The sequence below is a fragment of the Convolutriloba macropyga genome, unplaced genomic scaffold, assembly GCF_964194025.1.
Source record: "Convolutriloba macropyga unplaced genomic scaffold, txConMacr16.3 SCAFFOLD_2561, whole genome shotgun sequence".
Lineage (NCBI taxonomy): Eukaryota > Metazoa > Xenacoelomorpha > Acoela > Convolutidae > Convolutriloba > Convolutriloba macropyga.
The window spans coordinates 18,665-33,517 of NW_027452586.1; the positions used below are offsets into that span (position 1 = coordinate 18,665).

Below are 14,853 nucleotides of genomic sequence, written 5' to 3' on the forward strand. Positions count from 1 at the left end.
GCACCACAACTGTTCCCTTGGACAGCAGGGCATGAGCTTTGGGTAGCAGGCAAGCCATGTTGTTGCAGAGACAACTTCAAAGCAAAGCTAAGATTCATCCTTTTCTGCGCTCTGTCTAAGCACAGCTTTACGGGCAGCACTCAGATTGATCCACTGTAGCAGAGAAACGACTCACAGAACCATGGGGGAAGCGACCATGTGGGGAAGTTGTGAACTGGCACGCGCTAGCCATCGGTAAAGGCGTGATAGTTCTCCTCGAGCAGCTACAGGCTTTAGGTACACTGGACTTCCGTACCGACACACAGGCTGCCATGTTTCTTACGTAGCGCCGTGCTATGTAACTAACTCGCGAGGCACACACATATATATACAGAGCACGACCACGTCAAGGCCAGCATCCTACCATCTCTGTACTGGGACGGTGTCTCAAAGCCATTGTGTTTGCGCATGTCATGTAGCCTACAGCTGCACGATAGGATTCCCCACCCCACTCCCCCCTCCTCCCTGGTGACTCCACCTATCACCAAAATTACACAACTAGGCAAGACAGCAAAAGCTGCGGACAAAGCCCAGCGCCCTACCAGCCCCGTGTGAAGGTCTATGGAGCCATGCTGGTAAGCATGCTGATGTGAACGCAGCATTGTGCATATAAACGTTTAAAGATTTTTGTGCGCCCGACTCTGTGTGAAGACTACCACGTTTCGTGAGTGCACGGAGTTGCGTGGCAATCACGCCAACAAACTGGACCAGCTGTGACTCTACGTAGCAAGTGCACACTGCAAACACATGCCGAACTTTGCAGGCTGCATATTGCTGTCATGGCGCGTACTGTTGCTCCCTGCGATCTGCAAGATCTGTCTGCCTCCTCCCCCAAGCCGAGATGGATCCATTTTCCGTCTTGACCTTCCAGGCAATATCTGCGACTTGTATTCATGCCACAAGCCTCGACGTGCCACCGACGGTAGCCCTTGCACACTCCTTCTCCAGATAAGCCAGTCCCCGGGGCCAGGGATACGCCCTCGCCGATGTCATACCACTTCGAGTTGTGCGTAGCTGCACTAGGGTTCAGGGGCCTATCACACCACCGGCCATGGAATTTGAACGCTCAGCCTGACCAAGAATTCTTGCTAGGGGCTGCTGGTGCAACGGGTCCATAGATAGCATCTAGGATTGCGTTGCTGGTGCTCCTCCTGCTGCACTGCTGGATGGTCATCCCGTAAATGTTGCATCGTCCGTGACTCAACCCTCAGGTCCTTGAATTTGATGCCCCCCTCCCCCCCCCCCCCCCCCACCCCCTTTGGGGTCGTGCCTACTGCCCCCTCCTCTGTCAGCCTGTAGCCCCTAGTTGCCTCCTCCCCGCCCTCCCTCTCCCCGTCCCTACTACACAGGGAACCTACAGACTGCGACTCGCCAAATCAACAATGTCTTTCATGTACCAATGAATAATAGATTTCCTCTAAATCTCGATGCAGTTTCATCGGCGGCACTGGCGTGTGTGTCAGGCTATCTAATATCTCCCGCGGGCCCTTGGCTATGCCCCTAGAGAAGTTGCAATGCTGTTCCCCTCAGGTCTGATCATTCTGTGGCACGTGCGGTTTGGCTAAAGGCAGACCGGCAGTATGCAGACAGTGCACAACCAAAAAATAGCACAGGCCCACGAGAGGGCCCACTCCATGCCACCCAGCAGAGAAGAACAATAGTGGGCTTGTCCTTGTAGTAGCAATGCAATTCCCGATGGAACGGACAGCGTTGATTGCCATGATTTTGATCAAGGCCGAGGTAGCTGCTGCCCCCACACGTGATCAACAGATGCCATCCATGCTGAGGTGGGACCACAGGAACTGGTGGGACGGGGGCAGGGGCGGGGTTGGAGGCGGAGGTCCTGACATGCGGCATGGAACTTCCTCAGGGATATGGAAGCTCGCGGTGCAAGAGTACAGTTAGCCGGAGCTGGCAGCTTGTTTTGTACCGGTGATCAGCGGCCGCCTGTCAGATAAGGCACAGCAAAGAGGAGCTACGGCGGGGGTCAGAATCCTGTCATTCCATTGCGGCAGGCGAGCGATCAATCATAGTGGTGTGAATGCGCGGGGCATTGTGCATGCGCTAATCGGTATGGAAGTCTGGGCTATTACAGCAAAGTACATCTTGCCACCAACGGCAGATATTAAACTTTCACCATATGTCTATGGGAGGTGTATGTATGGCCATGCACATACAGGCCTGCAAGAGCTCAGCACGCTCAGGTCACATGCAAGGTCTTCACCACAAGACGTACAGGCATGCGAGCGGCACCTTTCCAATTCTAGGTACGATGCCAAGCACTGCAGATCGAGTAAGGGCCGATAAATCGATGACTTGGATAATAGACATGTGGTGTAGCCGGATCAGGGCCGCTACGTCAATGAATAGGCTGGGATAGGTCACACACGGGCGGGGACGCCCGCGTGCCGCTCACTTCCAGGTTGCGTCTTTGCTTCAGTCAGAATCTCAGGATGAAGTGTGAGGAGGCCGCATGTGCTCTGTCCAACTTTCCCTGAAAATATGCGGCACATCTGTTACACTTTTTTTCAAACCGCGACCTTACAGTTCTGATCTGCCACGCATCAGCCACTGATACATCGGAGCTTGAGCGTGACAGACCATGCAAGTTTGCCGTCAAGTGCAAACTGAGACAAGGTGAGGTTTATTCCCCGATAATTCCGGGAGTTGCTACATGCTAAGAGCCTGCCCCTGGTTCGTGACGCTGTATATGGAAAAATCTATTATGAACGGTCTGGCCTGCAGAAGGGAAGAATGCTATACGTTTGCACCAGAAAGCCTCGGCTACTCACGGCTTAGTGTCATAGAAGCCGGAAACCCCTCGTAGTGAGACTCTTGGATTTCGCTGATGGGAAAAGCGACGACGTTATCCCGGCCTGCCACGGTTGACAGGCTGATGCCCTGACTCTCCGGTGGGGCATCACAGGAGAATCTGTAAAACTCGCCTTTTCTGAAGACGTAGCTGTGTGGCCTCCTCCTGCATCTTGGCGATGTGCCGCGTGGAGATGACTGACCAGGAGTGGCGCTCGTATTTACGCATGCTGAGGGTGCAAAGCTTGGGCAAAGCCATTATCTCCTCGGGGTAGCTTTCAATCTGCAGGTCGTCGTTGTGGTCGAGGTAGAGAGACTGCAGGTTGGTGCAGGGCGCGAGCTTTCGGCCGAGCATTGGCAGGCTGAGGATGTGGGTGTCGGCCAGGACGAGGGACTGGAGGTTGCTACACAAGCCGATCTCGAACGGCACCCCGTCGTCAAAGATGGCATACCCTCCTTCCATGCTGAGCATCTGAAGGTTGGAGAGGGAGCCAATCTCTTCTGGCAGGTAGCTCATCTGGGTACAGAAGTCCAGGTTCAGGCTCACGAGCTGTGCCAGGGACTTCATCTCCGGCGGCAGACTCGGGAGGCTGCTGCTGCCTGCAAGGCTGAGGGTGTGAAGGCCTGTGAGCATACTGATGCCACTCGGGAGCTGCCCCATGTTACTGCAGCGGTCCACCTCGAGGTTCCGGAGCTTGTCAAGCTTGAATATCTGCGAGGGGAGGCTGTCGAGGTGGGTGTCCAGCCCCAGGCTCAGCCGTGTCAGCTCTGTGCACTCCGACAGACGATGTAGATTGATCAGCTTCATGCTCCCCTCGTTCAGGCTCAGGCTGAGCTCGTCGCGGCGAAGGCGAAGACTCGTCAGGCACTTGAGCGGTGCAATGACAGAGCAATCAATCTCGACGTTGCCCACCTCGGCGTGCAAGAGCTCCAGGTTGGGCGCCTGGCACACCTCGGCTATCAATACAGGCGTAGTGATGTGTCCACTGACGCGGATCATGAAGTGGCGCAGAGTGCCTCGCATGGCACGGACAATCTGAACCAGGTCTTGCTCCTGGAAGTCACTAGCACGGACGATCCGCCGGTAGTGATTGCTGTCTTCGTCGCCGTTGTCAGAGGCGGCCGGGGCGAGTGTCAGCGACAAGCAACTGAGGAGCAGGGCTTGCACATGTCTGGCCTGGGGGAGCAGGCTCTGGAGCACACGGTCTCTGCTGAGGCTGCTGCTGGCGAGCCACATCTGCCCCGAAGTTCCCATCTGCCAGTAGTTATCCTCTGGGTGGTTAGGGCTCACACGGCGGATCACCCCGCTGTTCTCAAAGGGACAGACCTCAACCTGGGCCCATAGATCTCCACAACCAGCGACTATGTTTCGCCAACGGCTGCAGCACAAGGGTATGACGGACCGCCACTCGCTGGTGCTGAGCTTCTGGAAGATTCCAGCAAGGAGATCATTGCTGAGCGTGTGGATAGGTGTCGGGTCCGGAGGAGACTGCTGCTCCTTTGCCTCCCCTGCTGGCAGTTGCCGTCTTCTGGACATCTTTGGAGCCGTGTTTGAACCAGTGCCCCTCGAGCCGCCTTTTTTGGGCAGGGCCGCCGTCGCACTGTTTGCCTGTCTAGGTCGGTGTGGGGCGGATCGTGATCTGACCGATCCTGATGCCACGGCCTGGGAATTGAGCGTTACCTCAGCCTCCGCATAGCCGGGCCTCAAAGGGGACGGCTCCTCCACCACTGAAAGAGACTGTGACACACAGTACTCCCCCTCCCCCTCCGCCATGTTGCTAGGGCCAGGACCAAGCTCTGGTCGCAATTTCTGGGAACGAGATCCGGCTGCTGGCCAGTTGGTCGCTGTCAGGTTTCGATATTGCTGCATCTGCGCGGCATGGGTAGTGGTTCTAGGGTCGACTTGTCCCGCAGTCTCGTCGAACAACTCCCCTGCCCACTCCCCCTTCCCTTCTTTTGGCTGATGGCCGCCACGGCCGGGAGGTATGTTCGTTGGCTCCCCGGCTCCCAAGGGACGGCTGCTGCTGCTCCCACTACATGACCCCTCGCAGCTGCCTGAGACGCTCAAGTTTTCCTCTCCTCGCCGTTGCGGCCGACTGCTCCTACCGTCCCCCAAAGCCCCTGTCAGATGGCCACCCGGCACCTCGTCCGGCGCGGCGACGAGCGTGTCACCCCTCCGGTTGCGCCGGCTCCGAAAACCCCGCTGTTCACCGTCTTGCAGGCTTCCGGCAGTTCCGTCCGGGCCGCCCGCAGGGTTTCGGGACCCCGGCCCGGGCCCCGGTCTCGGGACGTGTCGATGGGATCCGCGCCCTTTTGTGTGCGTGTTCTTTGGCGTCTTCATCCTCCCCGCTTCACCTCTGAGAAGATTCTCGAAAGACCTGGCTCTCTATCTTCTTTGCGTCTTTGTACTGCGAGTGCTTGTATACCCCGAAAACCTTGGACCGAAACCGAAACGGAAAGAATAGTTGTCGGGCCTGGCAGCCGCTTGCCAAGGTTTATATCCGCCTCTAAACAGCTCCGGCTCTCAGCCAAGTAATGATAGCCGCCCTGTTGACAAACCCAGACAACTGACGTCAGGAACAACTGACACTACACCCGCGGAGTCGGCCCGTGACGGGCGGGTTGCGGGTTGCACGCGAAGTACTGTCCGGTTCAGGCTAGCTGTATCTGTGGCAGTCCGCCGTTGGAAAGCGCCAAGAACAACCGCCTGCGCCTCGTGCAAACTGCGAAAACCGACAATGTGGAACATCTTCCTGCCGCAGTTCACATGGCTGGCAGCACGCCGGAATGCGGCGCCGGCAAAACGCAAAGAACGCGACCGCTGAGAAAGTTGATACCTTTGCGAGGGTACAGCACACGCAGCCGTGCAGGATCCGCTGAAGCCGCGTCCAAACTCAGGCTCCTGCCAGCTCAAGCTCGCTGTGCACAACCTCTCTCTGCCGCAATGTTATCAGCTTGACGATGCCCACTTTCCGCGCTTGTTCTGCCGCAACTCTAGATAAAATCGCTCCGTGCACGAGGAAAGCTTTGGGTGATACTGGTTGATGGTCGAGGCACTTCTCGATGCCTTGGGTTGGGTGCACGGCTCTTGACTACACTTTCCCGGGGCAGCTACAAGTCCTGATGTCCAAGTTGCGGCAGGCGTGGTCTAGAATTCTGCATCAGACCCGTAAGGTCACAAGGCAGCACCACTGGCCAGACGTTGAGAGAACTACTTTGCACTTTTTTAACCGTACCATGCAAGATTTTCTTTTCAAGGCCATGAGAAGCCTGATAAAGCTGGGATTCTTCAAGAAAGTGTGAAGATTTTATGTTGGAGGCTCACAGGGCCGATCGAGAGAGCATCGGGGTAATCGCGCTGTACGTACCTATGGTACACAGCCGGGACAACGCGGACAAGCTCGAAGTCAATCCGAAAGGTCGAAGGATATTACAGTTCCTACGAGCATTGATTCAACCTGCCGCATTTTAGTGGACTTCCCAGGAATTGAACTGGTATTGTCTACTGCTCACTACGAACTCAGAAGTACATAGTACATAGTACATACCATGGTACCAAGCTAGCCAGCGAAACGCGTAGGTAGTACTAGAGACACTGGTAGTATAATAGATCTGTATAAATAATACCATCTATACTACAGTCTGGTACGCCCGGGAGGCTATAATAGCGGGCTTTATTTTACGCGCCGACAAGAAATTCCGGATCGCGAGGAAGCTGGAACGGTCCTCTCGATAACACGCATGCCCGCCTTGCATAAAGTGCAGAATCCGGCCCACAGGTAGGTAGGTAGGAAGAAGGGACCCTACCGTACCCTGTACCTCCAGAGTCCAGTCTCTAGAGAGAGAGGGTAGGCCGAGATACTTAGTAGCTCTAGGTAGGGTACTGACTATAATGTACAAGCTCGTACATGCGCACACACATGTGCATTGTGCGCGCATGCACATGCGCACCAGACAATAAACACTGGTACTGGTACTCGTACTCGTACCCCTTCCTCCGGCCAGCAGGAGGACCCTTGGCGCAGCCCGCAGGGTCCCAGCTGCTGCGGCAATATTGATTGACCTCCCACCGTACTCGTAGTATTGTTTGAAGTATTGATCGATCAGGCCAGATCAGGCAGGATGATCGACCAGGAATGATCCGGGCGGGCCAGACCGATCCACTGTCACATTTGTAAATTGTCTAAGGATATGTACGAGTACCCCTACGGTTGCTACAGGTATGCTGGTAGCAGCAGGAGGGAGCAGGTGGTGCAGGTAGGGTACGCTGGTGGTAGGTAGGGTACCCTCCGGGTGGTAGGTACTTCGGGTACTGAACACTTTCACACCACGCACGCCCCTGCCTAGGCGAAAACGGCTTCATAATAGAGCGGACATTCGAAATTCGTATCATACGGTAAGTATAATAATACGAGCAAAAATACCATTAAATGCGATTTCGCAAATCGCATTAGTAGGGCACCTAACCGTTTTAGGTCGTATCGGCCCTGTCGGCACTTCAACTAGAAACTGCCGCCGGCTGCCGCGGTTGACCGCGGATTTCTCGTCGGCGCCGCGGCCGCGGCCGGTCTAACCTAGACAGTGCCATCCGGACACTTCCCCCCTAGCCGACGAACCCGGGCTCATCACGAAAGTCGAAACACGTTCCGTCGGCTCCGAAATCCGTTCCTCACTTTTCCGACAACTCGGACTAGACCCTTAACCGGGAATTTTCGGTAGTCGAGTACCTAGGCGTTGGTACCTACGAGGTACCTAGAAAATCCGTAATCAATTGTCTGGTGATGACGGCCTGACGTTCGAAATATGTACAGGTACTAGTACGGTAGGGCACCGTTGCCAGATGTCTTAATGAAGCCTGCCCACCCGGCCGAAGAGTGCGGTGCAGCAGCTTATATATACGACTCGTACTCGTACTCGCATATGGGATATTATCCATTATAACCTAGGATAAATCCTCAGGGTGCTACCGTCTTTTTTTCACCCCCCTGAGAAGGTAGGTCGAAAAACCCCGTGCTACCGTATGTTTTCGTATATCAACTTCAATTTGGGAATGCAAAATACGATAGGGTAGGTACGGACGTGCCAACGCGACATCCCCGTGGCCCGTTCAACACGCCGAAACGTGCTCACAAGTCAGTTTCATACGAAGCCGTACACATTTATGAACCTCCATTATTGCATTGATCACGCGTGTACGGCCAGACGCCGCCCCACAAGCTGTTGTGTTGCCTTGCCTAGTTTGTTTTGATTCCATCCATTCCCGTAGCTTGTCGTCCGATTTGCCCCGATTTCCCCTTGTCCCTTTTCTTCTTCCCCTGAGGTTATACCAACTTGGCCGTGGGAAACAAAATGTGCCGGCAGGGGCCCTTCGTGCGGTTCCGTGCTAGGATCGCAACGGATGGCAAAGCAAGCGCTCTGGGTACACATTTGGGGGTGCGCGAACCACGGAATCCTTCCTAAAGCGTTCGTTGGGCGTCCGTCGCGATAGGTCCTAGAACATTCCAAATTACATGTGGTTGTACCTTCGCTGCCTTCCGGTAGGCGATCCTCTAACTACGTCTTGCAGCCGTGGTTCGTTTTAGAGCGCGCATCGTCGCGCTCACTCGACGACTAACCAGTCACCATATCCGAATATTAGTAAGCGATACTAGGTCATAGGACGAGAGATGCAGACACCGGCAGTGTATTCCTATTGTACTGGCAGCTCTGAAATGTGTACATGCACGAGGCCAGCCGGATTTGTTGTGCTCATAGTTCTGCTGACTCGAACACTATCTATCTCTACTAAAATACTACGATATAGAATAGCATCGATATACATATCTAGACTCTAGTGCGGTAATGCCTACTGCCTAGGGTACCCTACCCTACGTACGTTCGCTGCATGTACTTTTGCCGTACACGTGTACGTACGAATCGCATCGATACGTACTGTCAGTGCCCCCCTGCGGCCTGCATGCCCCCTGGCCGGTCGGACCGCGACTGAAAATCATCGAGCCCTGGGAAAACCCAAAAGGTGCATGCACACACAGTACTAGTACTCGTACGGAGATTTGACATGACCCTACCCTATACCCTAACTTCCACCGCCCCTCCGGGTCTAGCTTGCATATGCTTGTGGACCGTTGGCAACGAATGCGGATATGATGCAGACTATACATCTGACCCCTCGAGCTTTACCATCCACCGGTTGCTCGGGATAGTATCAGGAGTGACCACTTTACTTGCACTGGCGCGACTTCTGTGCACTGTAGTAAATGTCGAGGTCACTGATACCGCAGGTACGGTAACTTGCGGCCCAGGTACGTCGATTGCTCTTCGATAGGTGCAAACGCAACCTGCGAGATAGTATCTCCGGTGCAATTTGTGGGATCTTCATTACCCACCCGGCCGACGGAAGATGGTACAATGTACTAGTAGAGATACTGCAATGCATCACGCAGGATATTATTATAGCTTGCATATCATCGCTGGAGACGCGTTCCCACCCGCACTGCCAGTGCACTGCGTCCTGCACTCGTACGAGAAGACTACACATGTTGCAACAGTACGCAGGTACGGCCTATAAGGCCTAAGTATGCAGGGTACATGGGTTTTGATGCCCCTACTCGTACCTTCTTGAGTACATCTGAGGAGAGTACTCGTAAGGATACTGGACCCCGACACAGTTCCTGACGCTGTGTCAGTTCGTACGGGAACCAACGGAAAGCCTGGGAAAGTAGATCGAAAGTGTAGAACCAGGCCGATCGAAGAGACGGATTACTCTATGGAAGTATATGTATACATACTGCTACGGGTAGAGTAAGTATACAGTCTACGTGGTAGAAGATGCGTGGGCGGGAACGAGCTGAGTCTATACAAGAGGTCGGCGGCCTCTGCCCTCTTGTTAGTCTAACCTGGCATGCTCACAGCTCACAGCTCACTGCTCACTACCTCGTACCTGCTTTTAACATATTGCAAACCAAAGTACCGAAACCGAATCGAACCGAACATTGATCTAGCATTCCCGCTCGGCAATGGCATGGGTCGTTCAAGTAGACAGATATACAGAGTTTATCAAAAGAACCCAAACTGTCGGCACGCGTTAACGAGCCTTCATGCACTCCGTCTAATACGCGATCCGAAACGTAAAGCAGAAAACGTAAAGCCGACGCTATAGGTTCCGATACGTCTAGCCCGAACAACAGCTAGGAACAAGTTTGATTTCGAAGTTTCTCAAATTGTCGAAGCACATGTGCAAAAGGACAATTAACATGTAGAAAGTTTTCCTTGTCGGCAGCTTCCGTTTCGCGAGGTCTAACTTTTGCCTGTGGCTACAAGGGGCAGCACACGCTGTCTAACTTGCCACTTGGCGACGATGAAACTCCATGCCGGCCAAATCTGCCAGTGCAAGTGATCGGCAGTTTCGGAGCCTCGGCCGGCTTGGAAAGTAACCTGAGCCCCTCCCTCTCCCCCTGTCTGTACGAATACGTTCTACACCGGCCTGAATAGACAGAGATGCAATTGAACGACATGTGCATAGGTTAATTTAGAGTGTAAGAAATAACACTCCACACATTCCAAGCCGTTTCCACAATTTTCGTGCATGTTCTGTGGAGTGTGGACCCCGGAAAATTAGTCCCCGAAAACCATAGTACAAAAATAGAAGATGCCCGAGACATCCCGATAAATCTGCGAATGATAGGCGGAATGCGAGGAGGCACAGAAAAGTGAACTGCAGGTGGCTTATCGTCGGGCCTCCGTTTGGGGGCGCCACGAGGGGGGGCACAATTCCCGGATATTGTTTCCGAAACTGTCACACTTCGTTTGCACTTCCTTTGCACTTCCTTTGCACTTCCTTCGCACTCGTAGTCATTTCCGACGGTATCCCTACGAGTAGTATCTGCCCGGTTCCCTCCTACAATCGAGTACCAGCAGGACCCTCCTGGTATATATAGCGGTACCTACCTTAGCTACTGTACGAGCACCTACTATACCGTAGTACTACAGCCAGCAGGTTAAATTCCTAGCTGGGGCCCGGGCTCTGGCCCACACGTACACATGTGGACGTTTTAAATGCGGAATTTTGTACTACCTCGGTAGGTACCTCCTGCCTGCGACCGACCGGCGACCGCCCAAATATGTACCATCTGTACGACCATGTACCAGGCTGGATGGCGGATGCCTATTTTTAGTAATTTAGTACTCGTAGTACCTTTTTTTTTACACGACCATGTAGGGTACGTCTTTATCGATAACCATAATAATAACCTTCTAATAATAATAACTACTACCCTACTATCTATATATCGATAACCATAATAACCGGGAGAAGGTGGGCTATATGTCCATTTTTTGCTATATGCCCACCCCGGGGCGGGTGAAGTGGGCTATATGCCCATATCGCAAACTACTATCCATAGTGATTTATATATCTATATACGCCCTCAAGTTTGACCTTTGATGCTAAAAAAATGTGATTTGTCGTCTGTATTATTTGTTGCCTACTTTAGCGATACACGGTCACAAGTGCCACAATCTACGGAAACAAACAGCCACAATCACCATATGCCTCATAGCATATGCTGGATGGGGGGCTTTAATTAACGATGTCCATACGGTTTGAATTACTTACTCACTTTCATTCTGGACTTCATCCGCCCTACATGTTGATCTAGTACGCACTTGCATTAGCATGTCGAGGGGCTGGCAGGTAGCAGCCCCTCATGGCAATGGGCCCGTTACCAACAAGTCTGGAGTTCAACAAATCAAGGACACCCGTAAAGCTTAGTTCACATTGAGCTATGCCCGCCTGCGGTGGCTATCCCGGCATCTGGCGTTAGAATCTCCAGAGGAACCTCCGGTCTAGGTCAGAGGAAAATTGGACACTGAAAAGAACTTTCATCACTTCTTTTTCCGCACGCCTGCCGACTTTTTTGCTGCCCCTAGGCCACCCTTCGCACTGCCCTTTGCAGCAGCCACCTTACTCTTGGGCTTGGCAGTCTTTGGCTTTGCAGCCTTGCCTGTGCCAGGCTTTGATTTGGATTTTGCCTTGGGCTTCCCAGGACCTGCTTTCTTTCCTGCAGGTTTTGCCCCCAAGGTCGCGGCCCCAAAATTGTCCTCTGGCACACCCAGGACAACAGAGCAAGTAGTCAGTTTGCAAGATAGAGAGATGGAGAAGATGGTGGGAGACAGAGATACACACACACACACACACACACACACACACAGTGAGAGAGAGAGAGAGAGAGAGAGAGAGAGAGACACACACACACACACACACACATACACACAGAAAGAGATAGAAAGAAAGATAGATAGTGACAGAGATAGAGCTGGATAGAATGATAGATAGAGATAGAGATAGAGATAGAGATGGAGATAGAGATGGATAGCATGATAGAGAGAGAGAGAGAGAGAGAGAGAGAGAGAGAGACAGACAGACAGAGACAGAGACAGAGACAGAGACAGAGACAGAGACAGAGACAGATTGTGTGAGGGCGGTTGGGTGGTGAGGGGCGCGGGCCCTACGTGATGGCACAGTGTAATCGTCCTCGTCGGCGTCCATGAAGCTAAGATCGCCCTCCATTACAGCTTCCGCCATTGCAAATGTAGACTCTTCCCTAAGTTGTGCGAATGCCGTCACAATTCCCTCCACCTGGTCAGGAAGAATGAGAGGTGGGGGGGGGGGATAAGACACCTCCAATCGATGATCAGCCTGTAGTTGAGATGCAGGCGGGGGGCCTCCATGCCGAAAAGCAGCTGGAAGGGACTCAACCTTGGCCTCGGAAGGACCAACGCTCAGCACACAAAGAGTCCCCGGGGTGGGCACAAGTGTAGCAGAGTACAGCACTCCCTTCAGGTCCACGTGCACGTCTTGCTTCCCATCCTCTGACGAAGACACAATCAGTCGCCCAACAGCTCCAGCGTCACCGCTGAGGTCTGTAGAGCTGACGCCCTCAGGGTTTTGCTTGTTCTCCAGCTCCACTAGAAGCTGGCCAGTGCAACACCGAGACCATGTCAGTCTTCCCCTCCCCCCTGGGCCCCGCTTATGGCAGGGGAAGAACGTACGCAAACAAACAGGCACCAAATCCTGCTGATCTTTCGGGTCCTTCCCGTTCAGCCTCTTCTGCCCCATCGAGAGAGGGGCGGCGGGAGCTGGTACACAAAGCCATTCTGAAAGCCAATGTTCGAAAGACACACCACATTCACCTTGCATCGGTTTATCTTCTCCGGGATCATGATCGACACCTCACCCTTAACCGCCTCAAGGCCTGCAGATACGGGCCAGGAAATCAGATGGTACTTCACAGGCACCGTAATTTCAATCTTACCAAGAGCGGGTTGGGCTTACCAGCAGGGAGTGGCGTTGAAGGCAGTCCTCCTGGTGCAGACTTGCCTGATTTGGGGGTGGTGGCAGCCTTGGTCGCCACGTTGGCGTCGGTCGGCTTGGGTGCTGATAGGCCGTTCAGCATGGAAACAGCAGGCACATGACCCATTTCAGTCTGGTTAACTGCCGGCCAGAATTGCATGCCAAATGCCACACGGCCAGAGCGCGATGCCCTGAGCGAGAGTATGCACGCATGCAAGACAAGAGGAAAAGGGCAGGGATGGAGCGCACATTTCCGGGGGGGCCCGGGGGGGGGGGGGGGGGGGGGAGGGTGATCACTGCCAGCATTGTGATCCCCTCCAAGTCTCAACCTCCCTCTTTGCAATGCACCGGGACCCGATTCTGTTCAATCCCTTGAAAATATGCGTGAGGACCCTTACCTGGCTTCTTGCCAGCCTCAGGTGTCTTCAGATTGGAAGTAGGTGGACCTGCGACCCGTACTCAGTCAGGTTCTGGCTGTCTGTAACGCGGCCGGTGCTGTCAGTCAGGTACTGGCTCTCTGTAACGCGGCCGGTGCTGTCTGTATGCAAGAATGTGGCTTTCAGGAAGATATTGCTAAGACAGTACAAGGGAGACCTTTGCTTTTCTTGTCCTTTGTGGCATCGTCATCGTCGGAGTCAAAGAACCCGTCGTCAAACAAATCAACCGATGCCTTCTTGGGAGCAACAAGCTCTGTGGGAGTGCAGGCACAATTCCTTCAAAGGGCTTACTTCAGGCATGCCCCCCGCGTGATATTGGCGTGGAAGCCAAGACAGAAAGAGGGGGGGGGGGGGGGGGGGGGGGGCACAGGGCTACGCCTTAGGGCAGCAACGCAGCGGGCACAGTGCTACGAGGGTGTGTGTGTGCGTGTGTGTGTGTGTGTGTGTGTGTGTTAGAGAGAGAGAGAGATTAACACACAGACGCACACGCAACACACACACACACACACACACACACACACACATACATACACACACAGATAGAGAGAGAGAGAGAGACAGACACACAAAGACAGAGAAGCAGACTGAGAAACAGAGACCGAGGCAGAGGCAGAGACAGACAGGCAGAGCCGAGGTATCCTCCGGCATGGAGGTAGTGCAAAAGAAGGGGGTGGAAGTGGATGGGAAGGAGTGAGGGGGAGGGAATGATGGTGCCGGAAAGCGCTGCACTTGAGGAAGGAGGTGGTGCAACATCTCCAAAAACTTGGTGGCTGAATCTCAAAGTGACTCTCCCTGCCGGGAGAAATGCTGGCGCTCAAATGCCGGTTCGAGCGGTCAATGGAGCCGAGACGAGTCACAACGATTTATGTGGCACTCACTTGGCTTGCTACTTTTCTCAGAAGTATTCCGTTTGGCGGAGGTGGGGGACTTCCTCACTGCCCCGGACTTGATGGGACCTGCAGCAAAACAAACCTGAGGCGCAGGACCGAGACCACACCCTCGCTGACACAAAGGAAGGCACAGGAGGCGCCGAAGACGCTACGGACACAGCTACCTTTCTTCCTGTCCGGCACAGGTTGTGGTTCACTTTCAGAGCTAAGGCCATCCTCGTCAGAATCTGACAAGTCCAGTATGGGCTTCTTGGTAGCAGCAGCGCGCTTTTCCCGCCGGCCAGCTGATGCTGTGAGGTGTTACATTGGCAGTTTGGTATAAGCG

The 14,853-nt window shown here is 53.8% G+C and overlaps 1 protein-coding gene across 1 annotated transcript; it reads right to left on the reverse strand.

Moving 5' to 3' along the window:
- Positions 1 to 11,671: 11,671 nt before the first annotated feature.
- LOC142357640 (uncharacterized) lies at positions 11,672 to 13,328 on the reverse strand. The gene is made up of 5 exons (XM_075409190.1): positions 13,184 to 13,328; positions 13,042 to 13,103; positions 12,608 to 12,823; positions 12,361 to 12,487; positions 11,672 to 11,951 (listed from the first exon to the last, which is right to left on the reverse strand). The coding sequence occupies exons 1-5, from the start codon at positions 13,326 to 13,328 to the stop codon at positions 11,734 to 11,736; spliced, it is 768 nt and encodes a 255-aa protein (XP_075265305.1). The 3' UTR covers positions 11,672 to 11,733.
- Positions 13,329 to 14,853: the final 1,525 nt, after the last annotated feature.